Source organism: Sporobolomyces koalae (genome assembly GCF_050403365.1).
Source record: "Sporobolomyces koalae JCM15063 DNA, S_koalae_JCM15063T_v1_ctg23, whole genome shotgun sequence".
Classification (NCBI taxonomy): domain Eukaryota; kingdom Fungi; phylum Basidiomycota; class Microbotryomycetes; order Sporidiobolales; family Sporidiobolaceae; genus Sporobolomyces; species Sporobolomyces koalae.
This window is the reverse complement of record NW_027481748.1, coordinates 21,020-37,724: the sequence shown is the minus strand read 5'-3', so window position 1 is coordinate 37,724 and position 16,705 is coordinate 21,020. Positions and strand designations below refer to the sequence as shown.

The 16,705-nt window shown below is 56.5% G+C and overlaps 8 protein-coding genes across 8 annotated transcripts; 3 read left to right on the top strand and 5 right to left on the bottom strand.

Moving 5' to 3' along the window:
* Positions 1 to 130: 130 nt before the first annotated feature.
* On the top strand, positions 131 to 1,044 carry JCM15063_002059 (uncharacterized protein; the record flags this gene model as incomplete). Its single annotated transcript, XM_076679447.1, has 4 exons — positions 131 to 228; positions 303 to 470; positions 550 to 669; positions 903 to 1,044. The coding sequence occupies 4 exons, from the start codon at positions 131 to 133 to the stop codon at positions 1,042 to 1,044; spliced, it is 528 nt and encodes a 175-aa protein (XP_076533355.1).
* A 1,701-nt stretch (positions 1,045 to 2,745) lies between these two features.
* On the bottom strand, positions 2,746 to 3,938 carry JCM15063_002058 (CCDC25 family protein; the record flags this gene model as incomplete). Its single annotated transcript, XM_076679446.1, has 8 exons — positions 2,746 to 2,907; positions 2,973 to 3,069; positions 3,139 to 3,191; positions 3,248 to 3,349; positions 3,420 to 3,532; positions 3,605 to 3,658; positions 3,805 to 3,811; positions 3,873 to 3,938. The coding sequence occupies 8 exons, from the start codon at positions 3,936 to 3,938 to the stop codon at positions 2,746 to 2,748; spliced, it is 654 nt and encodes a 217-aa protein (XP_076533354.1).
* A 73-nt stretch (positions 3,939 to 4,011) lies between these two features.
* JCM15063_002057 (uncharacterized protein) lies at positions 4,012 to 4,740 on the top strand (the record flags this gene model as incomplete). The annotated part of the gene is made up of 2 exons (XM_076679445.1): positions 4,012 to 4,022; positions 4,404 to 4,740. 2 exons carry the CDS (start codon positions 4,012 to 4,014, stop codon positions 4,738 to 4,740), a joined length of 348 nt encoding a protein of 115 aa, XP_076533353.1.
* Positions 4,741 to 5,113: 373 nt separating this feature from the next.
* On the bottom strand, positions 5,114 to 5,929 carry JCM15063_002056 (uncharacterized protein; the record flags this gene model as incomplete). Its single annotated transcript, XM_076679444.1, has 4 exons — positions 5,114 to 5,523; positions 5,597 to 5,650; positions 5,796 to 5,802; positions 5,864 to 5,929. 4 exons carry the CDS (start codon positions 5,927 to 5,929, stop codon positions 5,114 to 5,116), a joined length of 537 nt encoding a protein of 178 aa, XP_076533352.1.
* Positions 5,930 to 6,459: 530 nt separating this feature from the next.
* FZO1 (mitofusin) lies at positions 6,460 to 9,545 on the bottom strand (the record flags this gene model as incomplete). Its single annotated transcript, XM_076679443.1, has 4 exons — positions 6,460 to 6,815; positions 6,884 to 9,091; positions 9,160 to 9,227; positions 9,313 to 9,545. 4 exons carry the CDS (start codon positions 9,543 to 9,545, stop codon positions 6,460 to 6,462), a joined length of 2,865 nt encoding a protein of 954 aa, XP_076533351.1.
* Positions 9,546 to 10,020: 475 nt separating this feature from the next.
* On the bottom strand, positions 10,021 to 11,995 carry CDC36 (CCR4-NOT core subunit CDC36; the record flags this gene model as incomplete). The annotated part of the gene is made up of 6 exons (XM_076679442.1): positions 10,021 to 10,041; positions 10,114 to 10,174; positions 10,236 to 10,553; positions 10,624 to 11,135; positions 11,204 to 11,688; positions 11,824 to 11,995. 6 exons carry the CDS (start codon positions 11,993 to 11,995, stop codon positions 10,021 to 10,023), a joined length of 1,569 nt encoding a protein of 522 aa, XP_076533350.1.
* Positions 11,996 to 12,613: 618 nt separating this feature from the next.
* SEC17 (alpha-soluble NSF attachment protein SEC17) lies at positions 12,614 to 13,881 on the bottom strand (the record flags this gene model as incomplete). The annotated part of the gene is made up of 6 exons (XM_076679441.1): positions 12,614 to 12,695; positions 12,769 to 12,923; positions 12,997 to 13,171; positions 13,248 to 13,428; positions 13,496 to 13,740; positions 13,850 to 13,881. 6 exons carry the CDS (start codon positions 13,879 to 13,881, stop codon positions 12,614 to 12,616), a joined length of 870 nt encoding a protein of 289 aa, XP_076533349.1.
* A 1,825-nt stretch (positions 13,882 to 15,706) lies between these two features.
* JCM15063_002052 (Zn(II)2Cys6 transcription factor domain-containing protein) lies at positions 15,707 to 16,336 on the top strand (the record flags this gene model as incomplete). The annotated part of the gene is made up of 2 exons (XM_076679440.1): positions 15,707 to 15,905; positions 15,972 to 16,336. 2 exons carry the CDS (start codon positions 15,707 to 15,709, stop codon positions 16,334 to 16,336), a joined length of 564 nt encoding a protein of 187 aa, XP_076533348.1.
* Between the last annotated feature and the right edge of the window lie 369 nt (positions 16,337 to 16,705).

Genomic DNA, 16,705 nt, shown 5'->3' with positions numbered 1-16,705 from the left:
GAACGGCCTGGAACGGTGCAGCAGCAGGCTCGCAAACGCGAGAAACGCAGATCGACCGACCCGCCCACCAACCTCGAACGCACTCGCTCTGCCGGATTGCTGACTCTCTCTCTCTCTCTCTCGTCGCGTCATGCAGGCCAAGTACGCCTCGTCGCACCTCATCACGGACCGCAAGGCCGTCGGTATCTCGAAGGGTACTTACCTCCGAGTTCACTACAAGAACACTCGGTGCGTGACCCGCTCCCAGTCGCCTCTGTTTACCACGCAGGGCTCGCGCTCATCTAGGTTGATTTCCTCGACAGTGAGACCGCCGCTGCCCTCCAAGGTTTGAGCCTCGCCAAGGCCATCAAGCTCCTCGGTGACGTCCAAACCCACACCGCTTGCATTCCCTTCCGTCGCCACAACGGTGCCGTCGGTCGTACCGCCCAAGCCAAGGTTCACGGTGTCGTTCAAGGTCGCTGGCCCGTCAAGTGAGTTTTTGAGATCGCAGATCGGGAAAGTCAGTGTCGCGTTTCCGGGTGGAACTGACTTGGATCCGTCGCGAACCAGGTCCGCCAAGTTCTTGTTGGGATTGATCAAGAACGCCCAGGCCAACGCCGAGGTCAACGGACTCGACAAGGATGAGCTCTTTGTCAAGAACATTGTCGTCCAGCAAGCCCCTAAGATGCGGTGAGCTATTTCGTTTTCTTTCCTCTTTTCCTCTTCCACATCTCTTCCCTCCATCATCCTTTTTCCTTCGTTCTTTCTCCCATCCCTTCCTTGTATCCTTGCACGCTACCCCTGTCCGTGCCGGGGCTGGGGACACACGAAACGCGGAGAAAAACGAAAACTGACTTTTTCTTTTTCTTTTTTCTTTTTTTTTCCTTTTTCTTCCTCGTTTCCTCGCTCTCTACGCGTTACAGTCGACGCACTTACCGCGCTCACGGTCGTATTAACCCTTATCAGTCGAGCCCCTCGCACATCGAGGTCATCCTCCAAGAGCTCAACGGAACTGTCCCGAAAGCCGACGAGCCGGTTGAGGAGATCGCCACTGTCGAGGCCTAAACGTTTAGGAGAGCCGAAAACGGGGCAAGCTAGGCTGTAATACAAGGTCTATGTGCTGTTCCACACCGAGGCGATGCCTATTCATGGGTCTCGGAACGAGAGGGAACAGTGTTTCAATTCTGGCGCTTTAAGCACCGTGCGGCTCGCTTGCGTATCTCTCTTGCTTGATGCCAGTACCGAGGCGTTCGGGCTGACATGCGGTGAGCCGGGCGCAGCTTTTGTAAGGAAGCGGTTCGAGCGTTCTGACGAGGCGAAGAACGGAATCGATCTTGATTTCGAGCAGACTCTTCCGGAGATACTGGAAAGTCAGGACTTCCTGAATGCCGCATGTGCTGCATGCTGTTGTCTTTCTGCGCCAAGTTCAGAAAGATGGCCCGCAGGATGTGCGAAATTTGGGCATCTGATTCGGGCTCACACGCGTGAGCTCGCCTTGCCGAGTGCGTAAAGTTCTGTCATCTGCGCTGGACAGTGCAGACTTCGCACCACAGTATGGTCCTTGCGAGTTTGGATCAAGTTACAGCGAAAAGGCGGCAGTTCAAAAAATGCCTTGTCGGTGTGCAGAGCGGGACACCGATCGACTGTCGCGGGGCCGTTCTTTTTTCCTTATCCTTCTTTCTCGGACTCCGGCTCTCGTTCCCTTGACACGAGCCTCCTCCTCAGTCTGATCCTTTGAGGATCTTTTCTCTCTCTTGTTCTCTTTCCCCATCCTCTTTTACCCATCTCGCTCTCAGCAGGCCTTTACCGACGTTCACGTCTTTCTGTTCTCCTACTCTTCGTGAGTCCGACTGTGTGTCAACCAACCCGACTGTGTGTCAACCTCAACCTCAAACTGCAACTCTGTGCGATTGCAACCCAATATCTCGCGTGAGCTCTATAACGCCGGGCAGCTGTTCAGCGGGTCGAGTTCGATCAAGAACACCGTCAATGCGCAGCTCCGCGATTGGAGTCGTCCGACGATCCGTGCCCGCGCACTCGACCGCACTCGCAACGCTGGAGAGTTTTACGGCCCCGCCGAGGCTTCTTTGCTGCTTGGAGCCGTCTACAAGACGCTCACGGCCGTGCGGAACCCCAATCCCGGTCGAGCACCCGTCAGGAACGCGAGGAGTATGCCGAGAGCGTTCTGGAGGCTGCGGGGTGGCGACGGCAAATTAGGACCGCGAAGCGACAGTCGCAGTGAGACGACAACAGATCAGAACTCACTGTCCCTCTGCATCTTGAGGGTTCCTCACGGCCGTGAGCGTCTTGTAGACGGCTCCAAGCAGCAGAGAAGCCTCGGGGGGCCGTAAAACTCTCCCGCGTCGCGAGTGCGGTCGAGTGCGCGGGCACGGATCGTCGAACGACTCCGATCGCGGAGCTGCGCATTGACGGTGTTCTTGATCGAACTCGACCCGCTGAACAGCTGCCCGGCGTTACAGAGCTCACGCGAGATATTGGGTTGCAATCGCACAGAGTTGCAGTTTGAGGTTGAGGTTGACACACAGTCGGGTTGGTTGACACACAGTCGGACTCACGAAGAGTAGGAGAACAGAAAGACGTGAACGTCGGTAAAGGCCTGCTGAGAGCGAGATGGGTAAAAGAGGATGGGGAAAGAGAACAAGAGAGAGAGACCAAGCTTGGGCAGCGTTATTCCTCGCGCTCAAATACAGGTCGCTTGTCATTGCATCTTGGAATTTTATTCGTTTACTCTGCCTGCGACCGGTATCACATGAAGTCGTCCTCGGGATCGAAATCTCCTTCCTTTTGTTTCGCATTCCACGCGTCGTCCTCCCACTCGTCTGTCCCTTCTTTGCCGTGCAAGTTGTTGTAACTCCTCGCTTCTGCTTCAGCTTTCCGTTCTCGTGCCAATTTGAGATCTTGATTCTTCTGCTCGGGGTGTCAATTCTGTCAGGCACGGAATACCCCTGCGCCGAGAGTCAAATCGTTCGCACCAGCTCGTTCGCGATCTGACGTTTCTGCCGGGCCTCGAGTTTCTCTCGCTCAATCTTCTCGTATTCGTGGTCGACTTGCTTCTCGACTTTCGTTTTTCTGTGAACGCGCGGCAGAAGCTGAGCATCGCTATTTCACCATCCATGCGAGGTAGCAGGAGTGACTGACCCTAATCGATTCACGACCGCATTGATCCGTTCCGCAATGTGAAAGCGTTTCACCTGAAACAAGCAACCAAAATCAATGTCGCCGGGATGAGCGCTTGATCGTAGCTCACCTTTCTGTCGTTCTTGAACGAGACGGCACCAGTCGCATAATCTCCCTTTTTGAGCAAGTTTGAAGCTGGCGTGTAGAGGATGGTGCAAGCAACCTTGTTACCCTGCCGTAACAAGATGGGCAACAAATGTGTGAATACCGGGGTTCTCGCCTCGAAAGTTCTTCGAACTGACCTGAATCGAACCCGCTTTCACGAGTTGTCCCACATCGTTCGCAAGTTCCGTAGGGATCGATTCCCAGGCCATGCCTTCTGGCAATTTGAGGTAGACATGCGGCGAAGAGAGTTCTGGCGAGAGACAGGGGTTCTCATCTTGAGCTTCCGCTTTCGATGCCCACAGCGACAGGGAACAGGACTCACTGTCTACGTGAAACCAGATGTCCCGTTCGGTAGCATACTTGATCAAGTCCTCGTCTGAAGCAAGCGGATTCGAGGTTCAAGTCGGGATGAAGCGAGAGAAAGGAGAGCATGTTCGCATAGGATGACAGACAGCAATGATGACATTGTAAGCTCTGTCACATACGAACCTCTGGTAACACTCGGTAAGAGAGGAAACTCACTCTCGAACTGTTGAATCAACCAAAACTGATCAGCTCAGAAACGTCCCATGCTATGTTGTGGCCCTCACCTTGTCCTTTCCTGCATAGATGGTCACGTCTTTGCCCGTAACGTTCGAGGTGTAGAAGAGAACCATGAATTGATATCGGCGTGTATCAACCCCTACCATTCGGTCTGACCTCTTATTTGAATATTAGAGCTTGTATGTAATGCAAGTACAGTAACGTTGACCCCTGTCGCGCGGATTTGTTTTCCTCTCCCTCTCTCTCTCTCTCTCTTCTCTCTCTTTTATCTTTGTCCGTCTCTCTCACTCGTGTCTCATCGTATCGCCCTTCGTTCCGACAAGTGCGCCCCGTGCATCGGTAACAGCAACCCTCAAGCAAGGCGCACCCCGCGCCTGGGCTGGACCTCGAGCACGACCCTGCCCCCCTTCACACGCTCGCTCAACCTTCCCCCTTTGCCCCGCCGCCTCTTCCCCACTCCTCGGCCTCGCAGGTTCGAGGTCGCCTCCCGCAACTCCGTTTCTTTCACGGCGACTTGAGCGAGCGCCTCCTCGAACCTGAAGAAGGTCGTGAGACCGTGTTCGCCACGGCTTGGGCAGGAAAGCGGTCGCCGACGGACCTTACTCGCTCGCCGACACGCCGTTCGGCGCGGAGGTGTCGCACCTCGCACCTGCTCTCGCTGCGATCCAGGGAGCTTCCTCACTCGCAGCGTTCGATCCGCGGATCCTGAGCCTCGACCCGGTCGCCCTCACGGCCGTCTTCCAACAGCTGCCCGACTCGGCAAAACCGACCGCCTGGGACTTGTCGCAGCTCGACAAGATACGGAGCATCAACGCTCTCGAAGACGGGAGCGTGCGTCCCACCGACAGTGTCTTCGAAGGGATCGGCGCGGGAGACGGCGAGGAGGAACTCGGTCTGGTCACGAGACGTTATTGAAATGACGGACGAGCTCCGTCTACTTCTTCGACTCAGAATGGTCGGTTCGAGCGAGTCCGATCGGACGGCGATTGTGGACGTCCGGCATCCCAGCTGAGTGAATTGGACACGACGGGCCAAGGCGCGTACCAGCAAGGAGGTCGAGGTAGCAACGCAGTCCGTTGACGGCGCCGAGTCGAACCGAGAGAGATCGCGTCAAGTCGAAGCGAGCTTTACGCACGCCGAGGACCTCGGTTCGACTCGGCGCCCGCAACGGACTGCGTTGCTACTTCGACCTCCTCGCCGGTACGCGCCCGTGCCCGTTGTGTCCGATTGACCGAGCTGGGGTGCCGGACGTCCACAATCGCCGGCCGGTCGAACTAATTCGAACCGACTACTCGGAGTCGAAGAAGTGACGGAGCTCGTCCGTCATTTCAAGAACGTATCGGGACCATACCGAGTTCCTCCTCGCCGTCTCCCGCGCCGATCCCTTCAAAGACATTCTCGGTGGGACGACGCTCCCGTCCTCGACAGCGTTGATGTTCTGGATCTTGCCCAGCTGGGACGAGTCCCAGGCGGTCGGCACTGCCGAGTCGGGCAGCTCTTGGAAGACGGCCGTGAGGGCGACCGGGTCGAGATTTCGCAGCGCGGAGTCGCTGAGGATCCGCGGATCAAACGCTGCGAGGGAGGAAGCGCCCTGGATCGCAGCGAGAGCAGGGGCGAGATGCGACACCTCCGCGCCATTAATGCCCAGGCCGTGCCTTTTGGCAATTTGAGGTAGATATGCGCGCGGCGAAGAGAGTTCTAGCGAGAGACAGGGGCTTTCCATTTTGAGCTACCACTTGCAATACCCACAGCGAAAGGGAACAGGACTCACTGTCTACGTGAAACCAGATGTCCCGTTCGGTAGCATATTTGATCGAGTCCTCGTCTGAAGCAAGCGGATTCAAGGTTCAAGTCGGGATGAAGCGAACGAAAGGAGGACATGTTCGCATAGGATGACAGAGAGCAGCAGTAGCAATGTGAGTTTGCCACATACGTGCCTCTCGTAACACTTCGCAAGAGAGTTTACTCACTCTCAAACTGTTGAATCAACCGAAACTGATCAGCTCAGAGACGTCCCATGCTATGTTGTAGCCCTCACCTTGTCCTTTACTGCATAGATGGTCACGTCTTTGCCCGTAACGTTCGAGGTGTAGAAAAGAACCATGGTTGTTGGCGAGTGGTGAAAGTCCGGTACGTGCAAGGATTCAGATGATCTTCAGACTTGCTACATTGGTTGTCCTTGCACGCCCACCAAATCGGGCTGTTGTGAATCCATCGCCAGTGCGCATCTTATCCGATCACAATGTCACATATGTACCACTTTCCTGTTTGATAGTTGTCTATCAAACTGGTTCCTTTTGGTCCAATGGGTCAGGGCTTTGTTCATGAGTGGTGCAAGTCTTGCAGTACGAGCGCGCGCAGTTCATATGTTCACAACGCCCGCGAAAATCTCGAGCGTTTTACATATCGTCAAGGACAAGAATATATTACGAGCAGGAGAGGAGATCAGGGGTACTACCAGAGAGAAAGGGAAGCGTGAAATCATGAACAAGAGAAAGTAAAGGAGGGCCACAGGTGTTCAGGGCATCCTGGACACGGGCATCGGGGGAGGCACAACATGAAAGGGTAGGAGGGGTGAACAACAAATCGGAAAGAAAGCCCGAGAGACAAAGAAGGTCCAGCGTAGGAAAAATCTTAGATCTCGATAACTTGGACCATGCCTTGTTCGTGCTCGACCTTGTCTTCAAAGTCCTGCAAGAACTCGAGCGCTCCTTCGCATCGACTCACGACCCCTTCGACTTGCTTGCGTTCGCGAGCGCTTTGATCGAGCGCCGCACGGAACCTCTCCCTGAGGTCCCACCCGGCCAGCCTCAACACCTTGCGGGTCTCGCGCGCGATACGATCCGAGTGCGCAGTGGAGAACGTGATCGGAGGAGACTGAGGCGACAAGACATCGGGCGATGACGACAGCGACAACTGGAGTTTGCGGCCAATGTTGCGCGGAATCGCGCGCGGCAGGTCGACGATAACGTAGACGACAAGACCGACGGCTGCCAACAGGATTCGCATGAGCGCTGTATGGATGGACAAACATGTGAGGTCGAAACGGAAAACTCACTGAGAACGCCGATGACAGGTCCAGCCCATTTCCTAGCAGTCTTGCTGCCGACGAGCTGCACAATCTTGTTCAGACTCTCCATCGTACCCTTGATTCCGACCATCCTCGAACCGAGCATGCCCAGGCTGCCCAAGCCGAGGCCTACGAGGGTGCCTTTCTCGACGACATCGTCCGAGTCGGTAATCATCTTGCGCTTCTCGCTGGTTGAGCCCGTCGTCGAGAGGTGGTACAACCGTTCGAGGTCAAACAGGTCGAGGAACGACACGTCGAAATCGTTCGCGGTCCAGTTCGTGCCGAGTCCGGTCGAAGTCGCCGCTCCGAGGCCCAACCCGCTCGCGATACCTCGCGCAGCGAGCTTGCCGACACCGCGACGTCGCTTGGCAAACATGACTTCGGGTCGGAACACGCGCGCTTCCTCGGCCTGAGCGACTTGGTCTTGCTTCTCGGGACCTTCAGCGGCCGAGACGGTCGGCAAGTACTTGTCTCCGAGTCCGTGCATGACCTGCTTGACTCCGTCGACCGTTTCGAGGCGAGCATCATCTTCGGCGCTCCTGACTTCCGCTTCGAGCGCCTGGACAAGGGTCTCCTTGACTTGTCCCGCCCATTCCCACAAGCCAAGCACACCGGGGTATTGCGGTAGCTGTGACGGTGCCTTGACCGGATCGATACCGTCCAAGACAACCGTGGCCGAGTCGGCGTCGGCTGTCGATTCCGAAGGCGGGACAACCTGGCCCTGCGAGACGTACTCGAGAGCACGCTCGAGACGGGTCCAAGCGGCATTCTTGACGACTTCGACAACTGACTCTTCGACCGCGTCGACACCCTGTTCGACCTCGTCCCGCTGGGCCGACAAGCGTTCGTGGATCGGACGTATCCGTTCGAGCTCCTTCAAGGCCGAAGCGAGTTCAGTGTTGGCAGCGATCGTGTTGGCGGTTGCGAGTGTCGACAAGTCGGCGAGTAGATTCAACAAGTAGTGCTTCGCCGGCGCGAGCTTCGATTTCGATCGCTTGAGCAACACGAACGAGCGCAAGGACTGTTCGAGGTGATCGAAAGCCGAGGGTTCCTCCTCTGCCTCTTCGACGACTTGAGCTTCTCCATCAACAGACTCGACGTAGTCGGCCGCATCGACAAAGTGCACGAGCTCGTGTCGGTTGTCCCAGGTGGCGGGCGAAAGTTGTTTGATCTGTTCCCCGACGCGGTTCATGCACTTCCTCTTGTCCCGGATCCCGTTCCACTTGTTGACGACGATGAACACGTATGCCTTCTCCCTCGAGGCATTCCACAGGAACTCTTTCGCCGAGAGCGTGAAGTGGTTCTCGGCACTGACGACGAACACAATGACGTCGATCTCGGACTGACGAGCGAATAGCGCCGTCGTCGAGAGCGTGTCGCGATTGAGTCCGGGCGCATCGATGAGCGAGATCGAGACGAGCCCGTTCTTGATGAACGAAGGGTTGACTCGGTCGTCTTCGGTCGATTGGGGAGACCTGCCGTCGCGCACGTACGCTTTGACCATCTGATACAAGTCGCCCATCTCCTGCACTTCGTACACCTGGTCGAGCGGGTAGACGTCGTAGGTCGAGCGGTCTTCACGAGCGTACTTGTCGACATCGCGAATCGCGTGCATCTCTTCGAGATCGTCGTTGTTGCTCGAATCCATGACCTCGCAGAAGACGGTTGTACACGGTTGTTGATCCCACGGCATAACCTCGCGTCGAAGCAGCGCGTTGACGAACGTCGACTTGCCCGCGTTGAGGTCACCTGTGACGAGGATCCTCGAGTTCTTGTCGATGACGCGCGATCGGAGCTGAGAGAGGTGTCCGAGAGAGGTCGTCAAGCGACGCGACAACAGCTGAGAGAGGGTAGAAAGAGACAGGGACGGGAGCAGCGCGGGCAGTTGGGCAGTTGCGGTGGACGGGTGTCCCAGCTTGAGATCGAGGGACAAGATCGAGAGTGGGTGCGCAGGGGTTTGATCCTTTGCGACAGTCGCAGCAGGCCTAGCCGGAGTCTCGGCAGTCGAATATGCACGCTGTGGAGGCGAAGGTCTCGTGCCGTGCTCGTCGCCATGATCCATGATGAGCGAGTTGCTCCGACGCAAGACGTTCGAGCGGGCCGGCGTTTCGGGAGCATTTTGGCTCTGACTGCGTTGCGGGGTACCTGCTGGAGTAGCAGCAGTAACGCCGAGTTGATGCGGATAGTGGATCGTCCCTGTAGGCGAGAGCAAGAATGGTTCAACATTGACAATTGACGAGGGCGGCGCGAGCGGAACGACTCACATTTGTCCTGGTTGAAGGCAGACAGGCCTTTGACCAAGCCTGTAGTCTCGTCGAGGGCATGCACGAGACTGGATTGCAGATCGAGCGAGGTGCAACGATCAGCTCACCTGACGTCCTCGCGATCTCTGCCTGAAGCGAGGGAATGCCACTCACAGTTCGCGCTTCTCTCCAAACTGCTTCTGTTCTTCCTCGTGGTGTCTGACCAACTCGTCGTCGTTGCCTTGCCATCCCTTGCCGAACAGAGCGCTTATTTGATGAGTGTTTCCGCCCGCGATCGAGGGAGATCTCGTCGGAGTCGCAGGCCGGCTCGACGCGGGCGAGTCGAGTTGCGAGAACGGGAACTCGACTGGCGACTGCGCGACGTGGCGGAGAGGCGAAGACTGCATGACCAGGGCGAGATGAGGTGCGATCGGGAACAAATCGGAAGACTCGTCTAGTCCGGCTCGGAGGTGGCGAGGGGGGTGTAGGCCGCGCTTGGCCGATTCAGCAGAGTGTTGTACTCAGGATATGTCTGCCTCGAACGGGTCGAGTCGCAACTGCGATAGTTTGGTGTTATGGAGGAGCGTGAGAAAACAGTTACAATCGAATTACAAACCATTACATTTCGACCTCGTTTATCCGACCTTCTCCTGAGCCTCGGTCAAAGCCAAAGGAGTTCGTGCTTCGGCACTGTCCTCCCTGGCTAGGCCCCCTATACTTGGATTTTCGCGCTTTTCTCGCTTAGGTAAACCAGAACCCAGGACATTGGACGAAGAAACAGTTTCGAAAAGGGGAAAGCGCAAGGAATGAACACAAAAACGGAAAGAAACAAGGAAAGGGTAAAGAACCGCAAAAAAGGAAAACAGACAAGTTTTGGGCACATCATGCTCTTCTCGTTTCAAGCTGTTCGCGCGGAGATGAGACACCTGTTAGCATCTGTCGTGACGAGAGAGCCTAGAGACTGATGCGGCTCACCTGATCGAATTGAAGGATGAAGTCTCTCCTCACTCGTTCCCACAGCACGGGGTCAAAGAAGCTGTAGTATGCCCCGTCAGTTATCAAGTCGGAAATTTCAATCGAATCAGGGCGGGACGTACATGTAGGAACCTCGTTCGAACGTGGCCGTCTTTTGCACCGGTTCCGTTCCAGCTTCCTTCGTCAACCACAGCTTTAAGTCTTTGTGATACCGCCAGTTGTGCTTGTACAGTTCGTGTGCGGCCATCTCCTGCATCGCGTCTCGCGGTTGCGAGTAAAAGATGAAGAACAGCGTCTCGTCGCTGAACGAACCAATCTTGGTGTTTGCTGGAGGCGGTTGCACGTTGTAGCAAGACGGCAACGTGTACTCGGGTTCAATGTTGAGCACCTGAGCCGTCTTCGAATCCGACCACGGCGTGATGAAGTTCGAATACAGGTTACTGGCGATCCCAAAAGCTCCCGAGATTAGTCGTCGAACGCTGAAACAAGAAAGGAGACGAGAATACTGACTCTGGTGCGCCCAGGTCCAGCCCGAGGTTCGTCAGGTCGTTGCCTAGTGCGAGCATCCCCTGATCCGTGTTGGCACTCTTGATGATGTGTAAGAGTCCGACCAGTCCGAAGCGATCGGCAGGACTGAACAGGACTTGTTGCACAGGAGTTTGAGGTATTTGTCCGCCAGCGGGCGTCGACAAAGAGGCATTAGCAGACGCGGTCGAGGTCCCAGGGGGTCCTCCTGTTGTCGCTGATGTTGTCGTCGACGTCGGTGGTGGTGGCAGGGCATTCGACGCGATCGAGGACGAAACCGAGCGTTGCTGAGCAGCCTGAGCTATCAGTGCTGCTGCAATACCGCCGTTACTTCCGGTTCCCAATGTCGGTGACCGCGGTTGTTCCGAAGAGGCTGCTGGAGGCGGCAGCGGAGAAGACGCCGGGGTCGAGTTGCCGTTAGAGAGCAACGACGAGGGGAACGAGGAAGGCGCTGGGGAAGGACTCGCGGCCCAAGGCTGCTGTTGTTGCTGTTGCTGCTGTCGAAAGGGGGGCCCAAGCATCAACGCAATGGTCCACATGAATTCCGATAAAAACTGAAGCTGACCTTGTCCGATTGCGCTTGCCGTTGCGCTTGCTGCAGTGCTGGAGAGTTGCCGTTCATGGCGCCAAGGAGACTCGCACGATGTTGCTGTTGCGCCGCAAGCGCTGCCAGAGCACTGGCTTGTTCCTGCCCTTGCCCAGCTGCTGCTGCCGCCGCCGTTCGACTCGTCAGACTCATTCCGTTCACTCCCGCGGCTAACGAGCCAATCGCTGTCGTCGCATCGCCCCCAGTCTCTCCGGACGGGTACCCTCCGAGAGCTGGAAAGTCGTCCTGACTGAACTCTCGCTGATTCTGTGCGCCGCCTCCGAGGAGGGCCGCAGCGGACATCCCTGGTGGTAACGGTCCACCGCCGATTCCTCCGTTGTGGCTGGTGGCCGATGAAGGCTGACCGGCTTGAGAAGCGTAACTGAAGAGCGAGTTGGAGAGAGATGAATTGCCTTGCGCAGCCGCCGCTGATGGGGACAGCGCTGGGAAGTCTTCCGAGGACCCTGTCGCGGCAGTGCAAGTCGCGTCAGTCTCATCTGGCGCAGACACGAGACGGAGAGAGATGAGAGCGAGTGGAGGGAAACCCCATCACTCCCGTCCCGAGAGAGTCGCCGCAAAGGGGAGAACGTGTAGCGGACCTGACGAAGCGGCGTTCATGGCAGACTGGATCGAAGGCGAGCTAAAGTTAACCGAGGGCTGTCTCGAGGCGGGACTAGGTGACAGGCTCTGTCCCGCTCCTGAACCGCCTCCAGCGTTCCCGAATCGACTTGTGGGCGGTGGTCCGTTTCCAAGACTGTACTGCCGGCTCATCTGTGCACGATTCCGGGGTCGCGAGTGCGAGGTGGTGGCCAAGTTCGTCCAGGCGCGCGCCGGGACTTGCCTCAACGCTGTCCACCTCGAACGCTGTTCTCCCTATACTTCCTTCTTTGCCCGTGCCTCTCTTGATCATACAGCTGTTCCTGTGCATGTGCTTGTCGACTTTCAGCTACCTGACGAGCGAGCCGAGTCGGGTGTTCCTCCCCGCTCGTCGCACCCTTCTCAGCTTCTGTGCTTGCTCAGACTTTTGAGTGACGGTTCGGCTTTCTACAGGATCTGTATTGGGTACTTGCCAAAGCATAGGCTATCCTCAGCCGTTTCACGGGAGGATAGAATTTGCTCGAAATGCTTCCTCCGGCTTCTTTCTCTCTTCTTGCTCAACCTTCCATCAGAAGATCGGCAAGATCAGGGAACAGCAGAGTAACTCAAGACAGATTACAGCAGGATGAAACGAAAAGATCGAGGGAGAATGTACATCGCAATGGAGGCTTGCATAAGAAGGGGGGAAATGCCTACTTGGGAGGGCACGAGAGGGAGAAGGTGATCCGCGACGTTCCAATCGTCTCGATCGTTACAGATGCGTTGGATCCGGTCCTCTGCTCTGCTCGGACTCTAAGTCAGACTAGGTTCTTCAGCGATCTGGCGCTTGATGGTCAACAAGATGGTCGTTTTCCAATTATCGAGTTTGTTCAGCCTGCACAACAGAAAGGAACAGTCAGCTTTCCGTCTCCTTTGGCCGGATACATACGACAACCAGATTCACTCACCGATCATAATCAGCGACGGCGAGCGTAAAGTTTTCTGCATCTCCAGCATCGAATGCTTCCGAGATCGCATTCAGCAGCTGACATTCCCTTGTTGTTGCGAAAGTGGGATCATTCAGACAGTAGCCATCGATCGCTCTCTTTGTCGATACGACATCCTGTCCACGAGACGCAGGATGAGCGTTTCTCTCGGTCGCCGGGGGGCCGCCGCGAGGGAATAGCATGACTCACGGCAGTTGCCAGCCAGCACAAGCCTGCTTTCAGGTAGTACTCCTTGACGCCGTACTTTGTCAAAGCGCTTCCTAGGGATTGACTCGCAACCCGTTCGAAGTGACCGACCGCTCGAGGGTAGTCCTCAACCCTCGCGGCCAATTCAGCTGCTTCTTTGAAGCACTGGTTCGCAGAGCTGTTACCGATAGGCATTGTCAGTAAAGAGAACAGGGAAGCCGAGACGGAAAGGATCATGAAAGGCAGCGACTGACGCCGACGCATCCTCCGAGCCGTACAAGTCTCCTGCCGATTCGAACGCTTCGAGTGCGCCTCGAAGATCTCCTCCTTCTGTCAGCAGGATGCTCGCGACTTCCTTCTCGCGATCGGCGGCTTGTCTGAACCTGCCCTTCTCCTTGTATAGTTGGATCGTCTTTTGCAGACTCGCTACGGCGACTGTTCGAGCACAGGAGGACAGTCAGTACCGGTCAGAGGCAATCTGAACGCGATTCAAGGGACGGACGTTCGGGGTGCGAGAGCTTGTACGCTTTCGCAGCGGTCCAGTAGTCGTTCGCGGCATCGTCCTTCTCGTCCATCTTGAGGGCCATCTCGGCGGCCTTTGAGAAGCAGTCACCTGCGTCCTTGAACCGCTTGTCGATCTTGTACGAGTTGCCGGCGGACTGGTACAGGTCATGCGCTTCTTCGTACTTGGTCGTCGACGAGCTGAAGAACGAGAAGGACGAGGTCGAAGTCGCCTTCTTGTCGGCCCTGTCAATCGGTAATCGCGAGGTCAGGGCGGGGTTCGAGGGCGGAAGCGAACGGTCATCGGTGTCGGAAGGCAAGTGGGACAGGTGGAACAACGGGGGGTTCTGCTCACTTTTGCCTGAGTTGATCACCTTGAGAGGACATTCTTGCTACAGTTCTAGCGATCAACTGGATCCGAACGGGTGATCGGTTGCAGCGGGAGAGTTGACGCCGTTCCGAGTCGCGCGTTCGCGTCGACCGCCGTTGATTCAGGTCTCCCCACCAGCAATCTTCTACGCGGCTTGAACCCTTGGTCATCAACTGCTCAGTCGGTCTGCTCGTGGACGGCTCACGAGATGGGCACGCATCGCCTTTCGGCTAGCTCATCACAACTCGTCATCGTTGCTCGAGTGGTGGCTTACTGCTCCGGTTGCTACTGCGCTCTGGGCATCTGTGCTCTTGACCGGACCGATGACTCTGTCAAGATCTGCCAACCGCTAGAAGCGGCTTAGTTCAACGACGGCGTCAACAGCCTCTCGTCGACGCTATGCGTACGCTCCTTTCGGTCGCGGAGGGTACCTCTCTCGGACACGTTCATCAAGCTCAATCAACAACGAGCGAGTAGCGAGCGTTTACTGTGGGACATTTTCATCTCGTGACAATCATCATCTCGTCAAATCTCGTCTACTACACGGGACATTCTGCTCGACTTGCGATCCTTGCCACGACTCGGCGCAAGTACGATATTTGCGAGTTCACTGAAGGCGCGTGAGGTTTTGGTTTAGGTGGTGACGGCTTGGAAGGAAAGGGTATTTCTAGTCTCGGTAATTCTGGACGTGTCCGAGGCATGGGCGGGGGATCGTACGGAACGGGAGCTAAAGGTGCGATGACGCGAGACGCGGCAACTGAACGATTGTTGCGCCTTCAGTTACAATCGCTTTCGCGAAAGATCGGAGGAACGCACTGGCTGTGGAATAGTACGACACTCCGTTCGGCGGGTGTTGCGGTACTACAGGGCTCGCTGACGACACTCGCGGGGATACCGGAGCTCGCCGGTCCATCTGACCTGCGTTCGTGTCATCTGGATGGTGACAGATTCAGCTGCGAAGATGGAAGGTGAAGAGACTATAAAGCTCACGTTGTTCATCGGGTTTCTCCTTGACCTCGACCGGAGTGTATAAAGTCGTACCTTCGTTCCCCAACCATTTCTCCAGAAAGCTGCTCCGATACGTGACAGCACTCGTGAGCGCGTCGTCGGGTGGCTGTCTTGCTGTGTGCCTCGACCGCTTCCCTCGCCTGATCGTGACCACGAGACAGACGAGCGCAAGCACGACACCTTCGAACAGGAAGACGCCCGCTATCGAAAGACCGACGAGTGGTCCGGTCGAGAGGAAGCTCTTATCGCATCTTCGAGCGGAAACATCGTCAGCCTGAAAGCTTGACTAGAATACACCCGGCTAACCTCACCCGCTCATTGCTGTTTGAGACTTCGTCGACTACTATTGGTGTTCCTTGAAATGGCGACGGTAATGGAAGACCACGAGGAGGGATACGGGAGCTGAGAGTAGTGTCCGAAATTGACCGCGGAGTAATCGCAAGGTCACGCGGTTCTGCGGCTCATCCGCGGGGACTCTCGGGAGCACACCTCCCCAGGAACTCAGTCCTCCTCTGACAGAGTCTACAGTCGATACTGTAGCTGTCGTCTTTGGGATACCGACGCTCGAGCCGACGTGTGGTGGGAGAGACAAAAGTCTCGGAAATATCGGAGACATCGGTGGCCATGCTTCACCGCAGTCACCTGTCCATACAGCTGGATACACCTGAGCACGTCTGTCGATGGTACCAGATAGAGTAATTCCGAAACCCGAGGACAAAGGGAAGAAACGGACGAGCCCAAGGCGGCCTGAGCGTGTTGATGAGGTCAATTCGCTCAAGTAGACGGACGAGAGCCAACGCGATCTTGGGTCTACTCCAGCAATTCACCTCAATCATGAACGACTCGCATCACGCGGCAGTTCCCGAACCGACTCAGCAACAGCGTGGACAGCCGGAAGATAGCAGTCCCGCAGCCTCAGCGACCGGCAGTGGGAATGGGGCTGGCTCGGCGGAGGGTGTGGGCAAGAAGTCAAAGCGGGGGCCAGTGTCAGACGGCAGGAGGCATCTCAGCTGCGAGAATTGCCGTATCCGTAGTGAGTGCAATATGCGAGGTATGTGCCGGCAGCTGTCTAACCTGCCAGCATTTTGGGACAATCTAGAGATGCGATGCTCGCGCACTGAGCCGTGTCTCAGCTGCAAGATGCGAGGAGACGAATGCGTATGGATCGGGGCAGCGCCGAACGGGTCTGCGACCGAAGACGAGGTCGAGGCGACACAAGGCGAAGTCAACAGACTGAAGAAACTTGTCGACTTGCTGTTGACTCGCCTCGAACAGCAAGACGCCGAGCTTGACCGACATGTGCTACGTCCGGGTCCTTCGCGCCAACTGGGGGGCGCTGTGGCGGATATCTCGGTCCCTTCGAATTCGGTGCCAGGTTACAACCCTCACCGCCCTCACTTTGGTCATTCATGGGGCACACATGAGCCCGAGACGGGTAGAGGAGGTGGTGGGGATATTGTCTGAAGCGTATAGGTCCGCTGGATCACGCGGTCAACGTCGGGAAGTTTACAATGAATAGGAAATTCGTACGAGCAAATTTCGCGGCTATCCATTTGAGAAGACGCCGAGCCTCCTCGGCCGGTCAGCGAGAGCTGTAGAGAGTGGTGAACGCATGAAGCATGAATTGCGCTCGAAGCTCGAGGCCTATAGATTGGCGACCTTCTTTTATGACGGTCAGGCGGTCAGGCGCGTGGCGGGTGTCGCGCATTGCTGTCGACTCCGACTTCCTCATGTAGATCCCGCCTGTACAGTATGGAGCACAACACGTTGTGGCGTGTTTACATCGGGACCGAGCCTGAAAAAGGACAACAGCTCGGTCGCTGGGGCCTTTCT